Source organism: Apteryx rowi, unplaced genomic scaffold (genome assembly GCF_003343035.1).
Source record: "Apteryx rowi isolate R43461 unplaced genomic scaffold, aptRow1 scaffold_263, whole genome shotgun sequence".
Lineage (NCBI taxonomy): Eukaryota > Metazoa > Chordata > Aves > Apterygiformes > Apterygidae > Apteryx > Apteryx rowi.
The window spans coordinates 17,596-36,153 of record NW_020449008.1 but is presented as its reverse complement, the minus strand read 5'-3'; the positions used below and the strand labels follow the sequence as shown (position 1 = coordinate 36,153).

The window sequence follows — 18,558 nt, the reverse complement described above, 5'->3', positions numbered from 1 at the left end:
GTTTGTTTTACTTGACTTTCAGTAACATCATCCAATTTTGGTTATTTCCTTTTTTTTTTTTTTTGCTGCTTATAGCTTTGCTACTAAAGAAAATATCAGTGAAGCACATCCCTTAGTCTAGGAACCTCTTTACTCACTGCAGGGCACTCCAGTACCCCTTTAGGGACATCCTGAGCAGATAGGAGCGTGTGGTGATCTGAGAGCATCAGAATGGTTAAAGCCCTTGCATGAGGGAGTTACAAGATATTCCATGGTAACAGGCCTTAGGTCCTTTTCCTTTATACCATGTTTTAGCCTTTTTGTGCTTGGAACAAGGAAAACTTGCTATATGTCAGCCTTTACCTTATGTAATAATGTATGTCGATAGGCTTTACGATTTTTGTTTTGTGCTTTTTCCTTTGCATATTACCATCACTGATTAGGTTAGTAAGGCTCTTAACTTTAGTGTGCAAGTTGATGAAAGTTATATGCAGTATTTTGGAAATGATATACTGTCAGCAAATCTTCATTAGCAGGTTCCTTGATTTGTTGAAGAAACTATTATAGCATGTGAGTCACAGTCAGAGGGTTGCAGCATTTGCCTGTTTCTGAGTGGGCATGAGAAGGAAAAGAATTAAGTTCCTTTCATTAGGTTATTGAATACATTTTGGAAGAACAGGGGCAGGCATATTGACATCAGAGGAAGGACACTGACTATAATGGGAACATAGGTGTCTATACTACAGACTTCTAAAGTTAGGTGAGAGAAAGCCACCTGTGGCTTCCACAAGTAGGCAAAAACCTGGGTAGAGCCAATACAGTGATAGACTTGTAGTTGATCTTAATGATAATAATCACATCTGAATGTTTTTCCTGCATGTCCAGGGCACTGCAGTTGTAAAAATATATTTGAAACTTATGAAATGAGGAGAAAAAAAATCTAAAGCGATTCCCCTTGTGCCAAATCAAAGTTCCTGTCTTGAAGGAAAGGTATACGAAATGTATAATTAATGCTCTCTCAGATATATAGTAGTTAACAAAAAAAGAAAAGTGTGTGTATTTATTTTAATATGGCCTTTTAAAACATTCCATTATCTGCTGAAAAAGTATAGTATTATAATGCATGAAGGAAAGCTGATACAAATTTAATCGAGCCTTTAATATGAGGAGAAGCATATTTCAAGGTGGATCACACACAAAACTGTGGCACACTATTCATTGAACACTTTATTGCAGACCAAAAATGAATGATTTATAAAGTGTTATTAGAAATAAATTGCTAACTTACTCCTCCTTCCAAAAAAAAATATTTCCTGATCACTGTCAGTACAAGTCTTCACTACTGGTGCCAAGGAGTACTGGATAGGCTGTTCCAATGTGCCGTCCATGGCGACAAACGACTATCTGCAGCTCATATTCCTCTATCTTCACTGTTTCATGTATGATGTTTTCTTTAGACAGCAGAAAAACGATGGTGTAAAGGGCAAATTCAAACTCAGGGCTGACACCAATAAAGGTGCTTCCAATTGGCTTTACCAAGCCCTTCCAAGTGAACTGGAGGCTCAAAACTTGGTCATCTTTGTCGGGCTGAAAGCAGAAACAACCGGTGGAATAATCTCCAACAGAGTTGTGACCAGACAGCTACAATTTTAGATTCTGGATTTTAGAAGAAATTGCAGGATTCAGTCACTCTACCATCCAGGGGTTTGCGTCAAGAGTGAGCACTGGGAATGAGGGATGTAAAAGAACTGTTCCAGATGTAAGCCCACAGTTCAGACTCCTTTTAAATTTTATTGGATGTAAGTGGTTCCTGTTTATGGTTCCAGGCCTTGTTTTATCTTTCCCACCTAAAGTAATCTTACACCTCTGAAGACAATAGATAAAAAGCAGTTTAGGCCAGTGCCCTTGCTTTTTTCCTCTATTCCCATTCCCCGAAAGATACCAAAATAGAGTAGACTCCTTTAATATTGAATGCCATTTCAAATGAATTATAGCTGGCATTTTTATAGAAGGCCAAGAAGTAAGTTAGTCTCACAGCTCATAGCGATACTCATTGAGAAGCAGGTGTTACAGATGAGTGTCCAATCCCTTTGAGCTCCTTTGCCTGTCCCAGTCTGGACCTCTCTCTAGCCCATTGCCACAGTGAATCTGTCTCTATTGCAGGTGATCTGTGACTAGAAAGTCTGAAACCTATGCTCTGGAGAGACCAAGATACAGAACTGGCTTCTTTGAGCTTCTGTGATAGATTCAAGGACAATACCTGGAGAGGCACGTGATGTCCCTCACCCTGCCATATCCCTGCTATGCCAGGGTCCTATAGCTGGAGTAGAGCCTTTTCCCTATCCTCTGGAGCATATGTGTTCATTTGTATCCATTAAGCTTCAGCAATGTTGCAGTTCCCTAAACACCAGCACTGCTGTTAGTTTTATGTGCAAAAGGAGCTGGGCTCAAGGGAGTGCTAGTATTTCTTCTGCTTGTATACACCTGGGCAAGATTAGGTTCAAAGCATTTGAGCCTATAGCAGTAGTATCTGTTTGCATGTGTAGTAAGGAATGGCAGAGAGGACCAGCTTCTACTACCTAGGCATTGGAAGTACCTGTGCTCCATTTGGCGCCGTACCTATATCCATGCTCCATTTGGCACTGTAACGGTTCCTCACAGACTGCTCAGCATTCACGCCGGCACATTCGCAATAGCGTAGTGTCACCGGCGGCACCCACAGCACCCACCTCCAATGCCTGGGGGACCCACACTGCACTGGTGAGCTGGCTTCTATGGCACCTGCTAGGCTGCACAGGCAAGACCCCTGGGGCCAGCACAACCTGACCGTGCACAGAAGGACCCTCTAACCAGTAAGAAAATACAACTGAAAAGCTCGCCAGACATACTTTGGCATCCCATGCTTTCGCTGGGTACTAGAAAGATCCCTAAGACTCTGTGAAAGAGGACAGAGGCCCTCATCTGCTTCCTTTAGAATTGGTGGAATAGCACTTTCCTGCCAGGAAAAATAAAAAACAACCATGCCCACCAGTTTGTAGAGCCCCATTTGTACAGTGCCCTGGTAGCCAAGCTGTTGGAGCTGCCCTAAGATGGACAGTAACAGCCCAGCCCATCGTTGTGCCCTGGGAGCAACTGAGAGGGGACAGCTAGTGGCTCAGGGGCTAACCATGCAATGCTGTCTGGTCCAGCCCCCACCAAACACTGCTGCCAAGGGGACATGGCATTTGGGGCAGGTGCATCAGCCTGTGCTCTCCTCACCCACCTCAGAGTAAGCAGTAGATCTAGACAAAACTTTCTATTTTACCTCATAAGCTTGAATGCAATATCCTAAAATAGCTTTGAAGCTTCACTTTTTGGTACTCTGGTTCCAAGCTGTCAGTGCCTCATAATTTTCAGAGCTGAGATTTACAGGCCTTGGGTTGGAAGAAGGAAGCAACAGCACCAAATAAGTCTAATTCAAAAGTCACTGAAGCTGAAGAAGTCTTTTCAATAGCTTCAGCTTCCAAAGGGTGAGCTCCCAGATCTCCTAGTCCTAAGAATCCAACACTGCATATTGTACAAACCCCATAATAACTTGCCTCTTCAGCAAAGTACCTTTTCTAGCTTGGTCTTAGTAATTCCCAACATGGGACCTTTTGGAACTTATTGCACTGAGGCTTAAAAGGCATCTAGACTAACAGGTTTCTGTCCAGTTTCACTTAAAGACAAGGGAACTGCAAAGGAATTTTGTGTTTGAAGGACTAGTTTTGCTCCAAGCTTTTTAGCCTCCAGATGTCTTGAAGGAGTCCAGAACTGTAGACAGCTGCTCTATGTGCAATAGCCACAAATGACAGTAGGAAGAGGATGAGTGGGAGAAGTCAGTGACTGAGGAAATTTAGGATTCCTATAGGGAGTTAAAAATGAGGTGAGCACAGGGAAGAACCCAACCCTTGCTCTGCATCATGGTGCCTTGATTCATTACCACAGCCATTCTCTGTGGATCTATTTATCTTATCTGCAAAGGCACCCAACTCATTCTTACCCTGTTTTTATTCTTCCGGGCAACATATCCCTTGTAGTCAATTTGGTTGCGCTTTTCCTGAAGGTAAAATTGCACCCAGTTGTGCAAACCTAAGATCTGTTTACCACGCCTAATTTCTCCAACAAAAACATGTTCAAAACCACAGGAATCAAGTCTGCAATAAATCAAAAGAATAATCATTAGGTTTTTTCTTTGTTTAAATAGTTCAGATTGGCTGAGGTAAAAGGCCAGAAGAAACACAAACTTGCTTAGGTTAATCTATGAACAATTTTTCTTTTTTTTGTCAGGTTTTGTTTGGGGTTTGTTGGGTTTTCTTTCCTATTTTGCACAAAATTTGCATGAAATCTAGCCATGAAGCTAAATTTCTATTTGATGATTAAAGTTGTTAGTTAAAGCCATATGTGTGTTGTTATTTATCTTGATTTTAGCAAGGCTTTCAACACTCTCTTCCATAACATCCTTATAGACAAGCTGATGAAATGTGGACTAGATAAATGCACAGTGAGGTGGACTGAAAACTAGTTCAACTTTTGGGCTCAAAGGATTGTGATGAGTGATACAAAGTTCAGCTGGAGGCCAGTCACTAGTGATGTGTTCCAGGGGTTGATACTGGGGCCAGTGTTGTTTTAATATCTTCATTACTGACTTGGATCATGGGACAGAGTGCACCCTCAGCGTGTTGCAGAGGATACAAAACTGGGAGGAGTGGCTGATACACTGATACAGCATTGCACTGCCATTCAGAGGCAACTTGGCAGGCTAGAGAAATGGGCTGACAGGAATCTCGTGAGGTTCAGCAAAGGGAAATAAGTCCTGCACTTAGGGAGGAATAACCCCATGCACAAGTACATGCTGGGGGCCAACCAGCTCGAGAACAGCTTTGCAGAGAAGGACCTGGGTGTCCTAGTGGACAACAATGTGCCCTTGCAGCAAAGAAGGCCAGTGGCCTCCTAGGCTGCATTAAGAAGAGCTCAGCCAGCAGGTCAAGGGAGGTGATCCTTCCCCTCTACTCAGCAGTTGTGAGGCCATATCTGGAGTGCTGAGTCCATTTCTAGGCTCCCCAGAACAAGAAAGACATGGACTTACTGGAGTGAGTCCCACAAAAGGCCACAAAGATGATTAAGGGATTGGAGCATCTGATATAAGAGGAGAGGCTGAGAGAGCTGGGAGTGTTTAGCCTGGAGAAGAGCAGGCTCAGGGGGGATCTTATCAATCTGTATATATATATCTGATAGATGAGAGTAAAGAAGACAAACCAGTCTCTTCTCAGTGGTGCCCAGTGACAGGATGAGTGGCAATGGGCACAAACTGAAATACAGAAAATCCCACTTAAAAATAAGAAAAAACTTTTTTAGTGGAACAGGTTGCTCAGAGAAGTTGTGGGGTCTCCAATCTTGGACATACTCAAAACTTGACTGGACAAGGCCCTGGCCTGCTCTGTCTAATCCTTCTTTGAGCAGGGGGTTTGGACTAGAGACATCCAGAGGTCCTTTCCAGCTATTTTGTGATTCTATGACTGTTTACAAACAATTACTAGAAATTGTTTTTAATTCCTACTATCTGTTTGCACAGAAAGAATTATACACCTAATGGGCATAGAGCTATAAGGACACCAGAGAAGGACTTTGATACACAAATACTGCATATCAGCTAGAATCATCAGTAAGTCTTTAAACATGGTCTGTGCAGGACCAATGAACACCTGATTTTGGACATATTTTGAGACTGTCTTCCATTTTTGTATCTAAAAGGCAGAACTCAATCTTATGTTTACATAAATCAGAATAGTGTGAAGATTACCAGGGGACATATTAATCAAACATACCTGTTGCCTTCTTTTCTGGCATAGAGCTGAAACCAGATGTCATAGAGCTGAGATTTGAAATCAGTAAGGTTTGGCTCTGCCAGGTTTTTTTTAACCAGAAATTGATGAGCTAGCTGGAGGTAAGATAACAAAGACATATACACAGTTTACTTTTCAATTCAGTGTTTGCAGTGACTAAAAAATAAGATCTGTGTTACTCACTTTCATGACTTCAGTTTCTAAGATAGCATCAAGAAAATTATTGTTTTCAGCTATTTCTTCTGGAGTCACTACTTCTGCTACACCAGTTGAAGTCTCATAGTTGTCCAATAAGGAAATAAAGGCTACAGAAAAAGAGAAACTTTCAGCATGTTCATCCTGATGAACAGAACGTATGTATAATAACACCTGTGGTGCAGCCATTAGAGAATACCAGCATATAAAAAAAGGCCATAAAATATAGCAATGCCTTGACTGACCCTAGAGAAAGACACTCCTCTATATGCCAAATTTCATTCTCAGCTACACTGTTGGGTGAATGGCTGGAGGTGACTCAAAGCCAGATTACTGCTGCACTTCTTTTTAAGATACTTATGAACAACTCCCTATTGAGCTCCCTTATGGACCCAAGTGGCTGAAGCAGTAATGACCTTCTACCAAAACAAATCACTGAACACACAGACACAGGCATATGAACTTCAGCAATGCTGACAGAAGACTTTGTGGGCATTACTTCAGTAGAGGAATAATGAAGCATGAATCTACATGAGACAGCTTGAGCTTGAGCTCATGACCACTAAATGGGTGGGTTCATTTTCTCCTTTATTCCCCTTTTGCTATCCATTCCCTCCCATCACTTTGGCTGCACCAGCTCTGACACTCAGGGGACTCTGTGGGCTGATTCAGCACAGAAAGCTGATAGAAAAATACTTGAGATCCAAAATCTAAATGTTTTCCTACCAGGTTAGTGAGCTGAAGTGACTCAGGGAAGGGTTCAGTGAATACCAGAGCTACCTCACTAGGGACAGGATTGTGTGGCTGAGAGCGGTCAGTGGAACAGAGGAAAATGGTGCTCCCCCTTATGCCAGCTGTTTGATCAGCTTAGCAACATATGTAACTCCAGCCTGGGAAAATAAAAATCAGGGAAGGAAACATATATTCATGGACATGCTCAAAGTATAGCGCTGACAGAAATGCAAATGGTAGCTGTGGGCTCAGTGCTCTCTGAAAAGGACTAGAAGCTGTGAGCAAATGAGGAAGGTAGAATTTGACTTCTTTTTCAGTACATGGAAGTACATCAAAGCAATAACAGTCTCTCATCCATTTCACTTCGTAGTGGAAGACCCTCAGAGGAATCCAAATTTTGGCTAAGGCACAAACCAATGTTCTTTCTGAGGCTGAGGCTACAGATAATCTCCATGACCTCATTGCAAATGTTGGGGAAATTACCTTCAAATGACAGGCAGCCTGAAGAGCCTCACCTCCTTCTCATCTCACCATCCAAATTATACACAATGTTATATTCTAAGAATATGCATAAAAAACAAGACAGATTCTCCATGTCATTTCCATCCTTAACAAAACAACAGATCTCACTTGCAAAAGTTTTTATGCTCTTCATGCGTTCTTCATTTACGTAGTGAAACAGATGTCTGGCTGCACTGTCTTCGGTAGCACTGTCACCTGCTTTTCCCTAGGAGAAACACCACAATAAAACAACGATGAAGCAAAATGTACTTAAAGAATACAATGGCTGTCTTTATAATCAAAACAAGAAGCGTAATACTATCAAAATTCTTTGCTATGAATGATCATTTTAGGAACAAGAGAAGATATTACAGAAGAACACCCAGCATCAAGAAAAAAGACATAATCTCTGGCATTACAAGAGTTTGAAATTCCTTTGTTGACTCTTTTTCAGAGATGACTGTGATTACCCATGTGATGGCACAGATTTTAAAAAGGAGATTTGGGCACCTACCTGCTCTGTTCCCTTGTAATCCACAGACCCACTGCATAAAGCTTATGAGGCCACAGAGGGGGCAGTAGAGGTATTGTTTCTCTCCTGAGTGCCAAGCCTGCTCCCCAAGCTAACCAGTCTAATCCTCCTCTCCTCCCTGCTATTGCTTAACCCATCCAACTCCTGAGTAGGATCCCTCAGGCTCAGCCCTTGTTCTTTCTTTTTGGCTTCATGACCACAGCCCCAGCCATCGCCTCAGTGCCAGGGAGGAGCTGAGACAGTTCTGTGCAGCTCCAGCAGATTTGGACAGGCAGACGTTCAGTTGTCTGAGGTTTTCAGAGACTTATAGCTGGCTCATGTTTAAGGGCATTTTAATCAAGGTTACAAATAAGCACATCCAAAACAGAAAGGAGACTTTTTCTGACGGTTTTCAAGTTCTGGCTCCAAAGAGGACATTCTCAAGGAAAGAGGGGAAAAAAGGTGAGTAGCAGTTTGTTAACATGGGCAAAGAGTAACTAGAGCCTTGTTTTGAGAAACAGAGAAGCCACATGGGAGAAGATTTGCCCCCCACACATTCTGGCCTGAGGTAGGTACTCCTCTTTCAAGTTTATCAGCAATAGAAAATTATATCTTACAATAGGAAGCAACAGTGTAGTGAAGTGTGTAAGCACTTGTCTGAGTACAAAAGTGGATACTGACTATTCAGRGACCTGCTGCAATTTGTGGCCATAGCAGATAGTTACGTTTGTGCCACACTGAGCCAGCAGGGAGTCAAATGGCTGCTCATCAAATCTGATACCTACTCCTCCATCACAGTTCCCTGGGAGTGACAGCAGCTACCCCAAAACCCTTCTCACCCACATCTCTGTGCTACTCCACACTCTCCAGGAGAGACCCAGGGATCCTCTTCCCTCTGTGTCCTCCCCCAGTCCCCTAAGAATGACTTGGGACCTGCCTTATCTTTTCCCTCAGTGCAAGTCACTCAGACCATTCATGCAGTCATACACACATACAAACACCCAGTCATACAGTCACAGAAACATCTAGAGTGGAGGGGACCTCAGGATGTCTCTAGTCCACCCTTCTGCTCAAAGTATGGTCAACACTGAATTCAGACTATATTGCTCAGGGTGTTGTCCTAATGGAGCTTGAAAACCTGCGGGGATGGAGATTTCACAACTTCTCTGGGCAACCTGTCCCATTTGCATTTGTCCCTGTTGAATTTCACGAGATTCCTTCAGCCCATTCCTCCAGCCTGTTTAGGTCTATCTGAATGGCAGCCTTGCCCTTGAGCATATTGACTGCTTCCCCCCAGTTTGCTGGCGGCTGCAAACTTGGAAAGGTTGCATTCTGTCTCCTCCTCCAGGTCATTGATAAAGATATTAAATAGTACAGGATGAAAGACAGACCCTTGAGGAACTCCACTTGTAACCAGCTTCCAGGTAGAGTGTGAACCATTAACACACTCAGCCTCCGGCCTTCTCTGTACTATTCCCTCTCCCAAGTGACTCTTCCCCATCAGGAAGTCCTGACTGTACCATTAATGAAAATTATGAAGCATAGGCAGCTCTTAACAAAAGGCAGTTTCACCTATGCCTTTTCCTACAACACCATCCTGCCCTTAATCCTTATGTTACTTAGTAATTAATTACCTGCAGTTCAATTGTGTAGTCTTTCCCAGGCATAAAGCGGTTAACATCCATATCCCACATCTCATTGAAAAGTTTAGAAAGTTCATGGTTTAAGGCCTTCCTGCCAAGAAACACAGCGAAATACACATGTTGAAAAAGACACATACTGTTAGGTCTTTATGAAAGACACTTCTAGAGTCTTTTAGTGTCACTCTAACTATGTTCTGGATACTAATTTGTCATCAGGAGAGCTCCCTCTTTTCCCAACACCTTGCTGTCAGTGTTGCTGTGAAAACCATATAGCATATGGTTGATGTTAATACCTAAAGAATACAAGTAATCTGTAAGGGAATTTGAGCCTCTTCCCTGAAGTTATTTTAGAATATATTTTAACAAAATTCCTGTCAGTAAGCTTCCCTGCTGTTTTCCATGCACTAAAATAAAAATGAAGATGCTGGTGTTTCATTCAGAAGGATTCTACATACAAATCACTGGCAAGCAGGAGACTGTTATCAGCAGGCAACATGCAGCAACACTACTCAACAAAGCAGGAAGCAAAAATTCTCTCTATGATTGCTTTTCTAGCAGCAATCTTATACACATTCTTTCTACCAATTTCCTGCATCTCAGTACTGCAGGACCCCCCATCAGAGATGCTGTCCTTTGCGCATATGCATGGTTACACTGGCATAAAGCTAGAGTAATGAAGGGTCACTAAGACACTAAACACAGAGGCGCCATACAATAAAATTCTCCTGTGCACTGATCCTAAATGCTCATACAAACCTACCTAGGCTGGTCCTTTCCTCATTTTAATGGACTTTTACCCTGCATAATTGTGGATAGTTCTCAGAAATCTATCCATCCATTCATCAACAAGATTTAGGAAGATTTGTTATTGTGATGAACTGCCCAAGAGTAGCTCCAGTTCCAGGACATTATGTCCACACTGACAGACAAGGTCAACACAGAATATGGTAGAGAAGAAAGAGGAATGGATTAGTCTTAAAATGACTGACAGTTGAATTAATCAGTTACAAACCAGCACATGCATCGAAGCGCAGAAAAGAACTCCTGATCTTCTGCTCTAAAGCAGATGTTTTCAAGATGAAAAGTGCAGAAGTTTGTCAATGTGGGCTTTTTTTTTTTTTTTTTCCAAATAGCCATTTGAGCAACTTGCCATGTTTTTAACAACTGGTTCTCCCAAACTGGACCAAGGCACCTTTAGCCCAGCTCTGAACCTCCTGACTGATAACTGTTATGTCCTCTCTTTCTATTCTGGACAGGCTGGAGATACTGCATCCTCAAGCCAGTGGCAGATTGCATGCTGTCCAGCAGAAAGAGCAAACAAATACAGTGGTAAGTTCACAAACAGTCTCCTGACGTGGCAGCCTAGATGTGACTGCACAGAGAAAGCTGTGTAACCTGCAGCAGGAGAGCAAGGAAGAGTGAAACAGTGAGCCAGACAGGCACACCCTGTTGTTGGCAGGGAAGGCACAGAACTCATAGCAGAAAAGAGGGCATTAGTCAAATGGTGGGAGATTGCTTCAGAAGCAATACAGCAAGATTTTACGTGCCTTCTCCTGTACTAGACCGAGCTTTGTGGCTGGCTCAGAAACTGCTGTTCTACATGCCATGTTGATGGAAAAAGAAAGTAGCAAACTGTGCCTGGAGAACTGCAATTTTTTTTTGCCTCATTGAGCAGTCCTTTTTCTCTGGGATGTAGCCCCTACAACCTAAGATTAAAGTCCCCCAAAAGTCCTCAAGGACTTATTGCCTAAAGAAATTCATACCCCTGAGTTAAGAGCCAAAATCAGCTTCTTTGCATTAATGAACTAGAGGATAAACTGCAGCAGCTCAAGAGCATGAAGCACATCTGATATTCAGTGTGAGGAAAGCAACCTCCTACAGAAGGGTAGGGCAGACAATTGTAACTACTTCGGCTGCCACACCTAAATCTCCTGCAACCAGGAATCTGAGCCATCATCTACCTGAACTATGCTGGAGGCACTGACGGTCCGTTTTTGCTCTGGCTCTGTGATACTTTGAGATTATTGTTGATGGGAAAATCTACAAAATCACTTGATTTTGAACTGGGCTTGAACAGGTATGAAATAACTGAAAGAAGGAACAGGACTAAAAGTTCTAGTATATGGGAGCCAAAGGATATGTTTATTGCCTGGGTTAAACATGAATATGAAGGAAGGTTTTTGCATGGAACAAGTATTTGCATAGGTCTTACAGTGGAGTAGAATGATGCTGTCATAGAGCAGATATATTTAGCCCTTGCCCAACCCCTGCTCTGCATATAAAGTAAAAGTGTGGCTTGTGGCATCACATTAACCATATCGACTGTACAGCCCATACAGGATACCCACTCAACTTCAGAGGGAATTAGCTGTCCAACATATCACAGAGGCAAGCAAGAGCAGCATTTTTATTTATTTCCAACTCTACCTCCACAATCTTTCCTGAGTCTTGAGGACAGTAATTCCTCCTCTGAAGAGCTTACAGACCAGCACTAAACAGAAAATTGTTCATCTCATTAGCTCAGCTGAAGTCCCAAGAACAGGATCTGCAAGTTCACAGAAGACTACCAAAGACGTTTTTCAAACTTCAAATGCTGTCTACATTCACGCTACCTTGGAGTGACCTAATTTTACTGGGTCACTTCTCTTCTGCTTTCTGGATGTTTCTGTTGTCTACTCCACTGCATCGACTGATATTATCTGTTTGAATACGTCCATGCTATGTTTAATGCAGTTTTTGCCTTATTGCCTTCACCTAAGTTACTACCCACAGTGGAGAGGTGCTGTCTATTGAACATTCAAGGTATGTGAAATATTAGGGGGGGGGGTTAGCTTTTTTTTAGTATTTTGTACTATATGTGTAGTATTATGTATACATATATTTTAGTAGATAAGTATTTTGGTGAAAATTGTCTTTTCCATACAGGAAATCTGTCGTTCCCTGCAAAACCTCCTGCTTGTTCTTGGTCCTGGTCTGCTCTTGGCAGATTTGTGTTGTTTATGAAGGACAGTTGGGCTCTGTTTCGTCTTTCCTCCTCTAGAAATGTTATGATATATTCCATGCACTCATGGAGACAAGTTCAAAGCGTCTTTACTTGGAAGAGGGTTACAGCAAGAGCATACCTACGGATTTCAGTCCTCATATTTATTTAATAAACATACTCCTGCTAAACATATTCCTGCATTCAGAAAATGTGCCCCAAGACTTTAAAATCACTTAATTTTATAAAATAAATGCCTTTTCTCTCCTTTTCCTCTGCTGGGTGCTACCACAATATCATCAGGGACTCTCCAGCTCCTTTTTGGCGTCCCTTTCATTTCCAAAAAGAGGAGAGAGAGCAGCTGCACACATTTTACCTGAAAGTTAGAATAAAGAGAAATATATCCCTGCCAAAGCAAAGAACTTGTTTGGCGACTTATATAGTCATCTTGTAAAAACTGTTTCTGGACAGTATTTCTTTAAAAAAAGGCCTGTAATTTAACCTACACATGTGAGGTAAGACAACTTCAAAGTGAAGAAGCCCAACACCTTCATGTAAATCTATGACACATAGCATTTAGGTAAATGCTATGTGTTTCATGAAAAAGAGTATTGTGTATTTACCTTCTGGTTTTCAATATGATTGCACGTATCATTCAAATCAGAGGTCTTTATCATTCATTTATAATCCCCTCCCTATAGTGATATCCCTCAGCTGTTAGATTTGTGATTTGGAATAAATCATTTTTACACATGAAGTCTGGCCAATTGGATTTTGTCCAGTTGGAGTCTTGCTCAAATCTCCTTAAGTGCACAAAACACCAGCCCATCAACAAAAACCACTTACTCGCAGTAAGTAAGAGCTGAGAAGACTTTTAGGGAGAATCTTTGCAACACTAACTCTAAGGTAACAGCAGTACAGCTAGAGCAAAAGAATCTCCATTGTTATTATTGCTTTCAAATGAAACATTTACATGATATGCCACTTTTTCAAAGTGATTTTCTTGTATGAAACCTTCACTCTGCACAAAACAATTCCCCAACATGAAATATTTTATTGTGATAAACCAGAAATGACTCAAGAGATGAAGAGAATTAAAGGGTCAGCAGAGAATCAGGTCAGCAAGTCAAATCAAGAAAAATATATATTGCCAATGGTCACACAGAGCTCTGCAAAGAAGGTTTGACTGAACATCTTTTCTAAAGTAAATTTATCTTCACAGGTCCTTTGAACAATGTCCAGTTGTTTTTAATCCTTTAATCTTAGTCTAGGGTGCAGAAGCATTTGGAAAGCTTGATGAGCAAACTTTTACAAGAAGTTTTCATTCATTTAAAAAAATTTGGTTCTAATGTTGTGAAATACATTCACCATCTCATAGGGTTAATACAAGATATAACAATTCTTTTGATTTTCCTCTTTCTTATATCGGTATGTATTTATTTTATTGACTCCAATAGTGTTTTTTTAGTTTAAACTAGATATTTGAAAGACAAAAGAACTAATAAGACAGGTTTTGTAGGTGGAAATGAAAATTGATTGTCAAGCGATAAAAGTAGGAAGTTATTCAGTCACTCTGACAAAGTCCTGGGCAGGCAAATGATGACTAGAGAAACAACTTTACATTATCAGCTATGTGTAAGCAAAATATAATCTTAGCATCACCCTACTTCAGCTAAAACAGTTTATGTTTCGGTTGTCTTTTTAGTCCTCACCAACTTTTTACATTGAAGTGAATTAGTAAAACAGAATAGAAACAAGAAGCAGGATTCYTGCAATGCTGCATTTCACCTAAGTCCCTTTTACACACATTTCCCAAACAAATACATCCCATTCCCATTGTCCTTGGTGTTAAAAAAAGAACTAACATGATTTTCTCTTACCCATTAGCCATGCCAGGAAGAAATCTTTCTCTTAGCAAATACACTAAGCAGAGAAAATCTGAAGCTCAGAAATCCTTCGGTAGTCCAACAAATGGAGTTGTCTCTGTCTTACACTCCACTTGCCTGCTTAGGACTGTCACTCARTTGACAGGCAGGGCAAAAAGGCAATGAAGAAGCAGGAGGTGCTAAACCCCACAGTAAAACGTGGCAGGTAACGACAGTACCTTGCCTTGTGCCTCTGTCAGCAGAGACGCACTAATACCAGGAAGTCAGAGCCACCTCCACCAGTCTCATTCRGCATCTTATCATTGTAGGCAATCAGTACAACAAAGAATATAGACAAATATGGTGGAGCTGGCTTCATTTCCCACCTGGGTCTTGTATGTGAATTTGAGATCCTTGTACAAACTTTAGACTTTGGTCATGTCATTACTTCTGGATTTATGTTGGATTATTTATTAATAGAGTTTAGATCCCCATGTGAATTTTAGGCCCCAAAACAAAGCTCTTCAAGTCTGAAAGCCTTGACTGAAATGGACAGGCTATTCTGGTGTTACTGTTTTAGGTACAGTTATAATATGGCAATGGAAGGGAAGCTGACAATAAATCAGGGATCTAAGGAAATTATAGGTAGGGAAGAAAAAACAAACACCTTGTGCTTTTCTGCTTGCAGCTGAAATTGCTAGTTGGGATCTTTTATGTGATAGGAGGCATTACAACCAGGAAATGTTTTACAAATGCAGCACTGCAGGCCTCACTGGAAGCAAGTGGTGGCAGGTGCTTGTAAGCGTAGGTACTCCCTCCAGTACCTTTCCTGGGAAGCAAGCATTCATTTTGTGGCTAAATTAAAGCTTCAGTTTTAAAAGCTTATTTTTGTTTGATTGATTTTTTTTGAATTTCCTTCCTCATATTAATTAATTCCTGAAGACATAGCTTTAGGTCTTAGACTCTATATATACAGAAGCCAAATGTTTTGGCGTTAGGCTTCCATTTATACAAATGGTTCTGTACTTCTGGTCCAGGTACCTCTTCAAAGAAACATATTAGAGATAAACAAAACTCCAGGTAATGAAGATGTCTGCCACATGAAATTGCATGTGGGACTGGACATGTAGTTAGCTCACTTAACACACTGAAAAATGAAGCTTTATTTTAACACTGGCAAGAGAAATTAATGTATCTCAAAATTCAAAATCCTTAATTTTAACAGAAGTTTTTCTTTACAATTTTTTATTACCATTTATTGCAGTTGTTGGCAAGCAAGATAAACCAAAAAATACAGTGCTTGTGTTTATCATCTGAATGTAAGAAGTCTTTTCCTAGGCTTTCATTTAAAATACATAAGTCAGTGGGCATATTCCTTCTATAACAAAGTCATAACTCCTTTAATCACATTAGTGGAAAGAGAGTTTGGGAGCCTAGGGAATTTTCTTTTACAAGCAGCATCTCCACTGGAGTTAGCAGATTTAAATTATTCTTTGATAAAATTACACCCCAGTAAACCAGGTAATGCCAGGGATCAATTTGATCCTACAGGTCAGATCAGTATCATTGCTAATGATTTCATAACCAAACTTATACTCAGATGTCTCACAAAACTTCTGTCCTATGATTTAACTGTTGAGATAAGAAAATCTTAAGGATCCCAAAGAATATAAAAGTGTCCCTTTGCCAGCAGAAACAAAGAGCTGATCAAAGGCTAATGAAAACAGCGCAGAATCCCTGTTTTTCCCAGCTCTAACACAAACAAGGTCACATTAAGAAAACCTGAATGTTCAGAGAATGATTTTGCTAACACTACGTGTTGACTTTCTCTGCTGAAGAGAACAGGCAATGTTTTGTTAAACTCCTTCCACAGGACAGGCAAAAACATCTGTGGGGATCAGGAGACTGGTTTTTTTTCTTTGCTGTGCACAAACTGAGGTATGCCTCCCCCTGCTTTTTGTTCTGCTCTTCCGGGACGAGGCAAGGTGGAGAAGATGTGCACTCATCTCACTCACATTGGAATGGCACTTCCAGAAGGCATGGGGCAACAGGCTTGCAGAAGACGGTCTACCTAACAAAATTGCCACCTCACCACCAGGCACTAAGCTTTGCCATGGTCAAGGATCAAAGAAACCTTGTGAATGAAGCCTGTTTCTAAAGAATGTAAGTAGGTCTGTGCTGCTTCTGAGAGTGAGTTTCTGGCCTAAGTATTTTGCTTTTCTAACCAAGGTGATCAATAGATGAATGCTGGTTTGTTTTAGAGAAACTCTCTTCTTTTGTCAGTTGCCTAAGCTTCCCTGAAAAGGGAAGGTGTTCATTCAGAGCTAATTTAAACCTCTTTGGTGGATCCACAGAAGATGAGCAAGGACACTGTGCTTTACCGGCTTCCTGAACCAAAGCAGCCAGGGCTCAGACGTGCCCAGAGGGCCCACATGGGCTGGCTGGACAGGGCTACTTGGGGAGACCGAGACTGGCATCGAGAACAAACACTGCATGTCCACAGCAAGCTCAGTCCTTTCCCCGGAGATGCTCAAGCAGGCCCTTGGTTCACCTTTTGTGTGAGGATATAGGGAAGAGGAAAATTCCTGAGAAATGAACTTTGCTGGACATTTCCACCAGGAGCTTTGGCTCTGGCCTTCAAGTCTCCCCAAGCTGTTCTGAGCGAGCGTCCCCACAGAGGTGTCTGGGTAACTGCTTTCTGCTGGCCTTCCAGCACGGCTGCACACTGCTGAAACCGGGCTGACATTGAACAGCACCGGAGGCACAATCCAGGCAAGTCTCAAGCTGGAGCCTCACCTTAAAGAGTCACTCCCACCACGCTCCCTGTTCCCAGTGCCCATCCTGTCTCTTATTTATCTCCCCAGTTTTCTAAGCCTCAGCATCTCAAAGAGAAACGTAAGAGAGGATTACGCAGCCAGGCGTATTTTGTCATAGAAATGCCAGAAATTAATAACTTCATCCCTGCAGCTAAGTGCCATTACCTAGAGCCTTCACATTTCCTTGCAGTGATATGACCTGTTTACCTTCGGTTTCATCTGTCAACCCGCTTTCATCTACCAGTGCTAATTCCCAGACTTAATGCGTAAGTCATGGTTGATTTATGACTGTTCTCATGATCAGATTAGCTGCCTGGGCAGACAGCAAACCTGGGGAGAAACCAAACCCAGGGAGAAAGCAGATGCTGGGACATGCAGGTGGCTCAGTACCCCCGTATGAGCCGAGTGGCCAGGGGAGGACAAAGGCACCTCTTTTTATTGTTTTTTAATCTTAATATTAGGACTATCAAATATAGGCTTTTTTGGTTAGGAGAAGCTATATCTAAGAACCATTGATGCCTGTTTACTGTAAGTTACAACATATTAATTAAAGAGCTTGGGGTGTTTTACCCTTAGCGCAGATATGAAGATGTGTTTGCTTACTAGTCATTAATTTGTATACATCAATGTAAACCAAAATTTTCTTAAGCCTGGTTGAAAACATCCTCTCTTATTCCAAAGGTCATTTTTTGTACTCTTCAGATATACATCGTCATTAATGACTTACTCCGAATTACACGCAGGGGTTGATTTTGTAGAAGTATAAGCAGGGGAAGTTGAGGCCTAAGAAGTTTGTGTGATATCTATGGATTGTTTTGTTGCAATGTCGATAAACAGAAGCTATCCTCTTCTTATCCTGAAAGGATATAGGGACTTTGTTTAAAAATAAAGATATTACAGTTTTATTAAGTAGAACACTTGTTTTTCCCACCATTATTTTTTGTTATTATGAATGGGCAAGAGAGTTGTGTTAATACCTTATGATAGTATGATAAGGACATACAAAAGTGATTGGCTTAGCTAGTGAAAAATATACATTTGTTCATTTTTTGGTACAGAGAGGCATAGCAGATAAACATGCAAAGCAGATAAATGAAGCCATGCTTAGAGGGTTTTGTTGTTGCTGTTATTTCCACAAATCCCCCAGCACGATATTTTCAGACATCATGACACTCTGCTTCCATCCGCCGGTATGAAGGCAAATAAACGAAGCGGTACGCAAACGCGACCCCGGCGGCGCTGGCGTTGCCCCCGCGCGGGGCTCGGGCGCCCTCTGGCGGGCGCCCCCAGCTCCAAGCAGCCGGTCGKGGCGAGGGAGGGAGGCCTTCGGAAGAGCGGCCCGGCGCGGGGAATAAAGGCGGCCCGGTGCGGCCGGTAACGCCTCCAACGGCCGGGCCCGCCCCGGAAAGGCAGGCGGCCGCCCCTCCCCCCACCCCGTATCCCGCGGCCAGGCCGCGCCGAACCGCGCCTCA

At 41.9% G+C, this 18,558-nt stretch overlaps 2 protein-coding genes across 18 annotated transcripts in view; one reads left to right on the top strand and one right to left on the bottom strand.

The window, feature by feature from the left end:
• Positions 1-17,965, top strand: part of LOC112967089 (lactosylceramide 4-alpha-galactosyltransferase-like) — a 39,139-nt gene extending 21,174 nt beyond the window's left edge. For 14 of the 17 annotated variants that reach the window (XR_003253848.1, XR_003253849.1, XR_003253850.1 and 11 more), the window contains 2 exons: positions 10,682-10,754; positions 11,756-14,480. The gene's annotated coding sequence lies outside the window, so the exon portion shown is untranslated. Of the gene's footprint in view, positions 1-7,725; positions 7,856-10,681; positions 10,755-11,755; positions 16,434-16,624 lie in introns of those variants that run through there. The other 3 variants (XR_003253846.1, XR_003253845.1, XR_003253851.1) reach the window with 3 other exon arrangements.
• LOC112967091 (poly(U)-specific endoribonuclease-B-like) lies at positions 28-10,673 on the bottom strand. Its single transcript, XM_026067860.1, has 6 exons — positions 9,417-10,673; positions 7,401-7,497; positions 6,027-6,148; positions 5,826-5,938; positions 4,001-4,154; positions 28-1,566 (listed from the first exon to the last, which is right to left on the bottom strand). The coding sequence occupies exons 1-6, from the start codon at positions 9,558-9,560 to the stop codon at positions 1,303-1,305; spliced, it is 894 nt and encodes a 297-aa protein (XP_025923645.1). The 5' UTR covers positions 9,561-10,673; the 3' UTR covers positions 28-1,302.
• Positions 17,966-18,558: the final 593 nt, after the last annotated feature.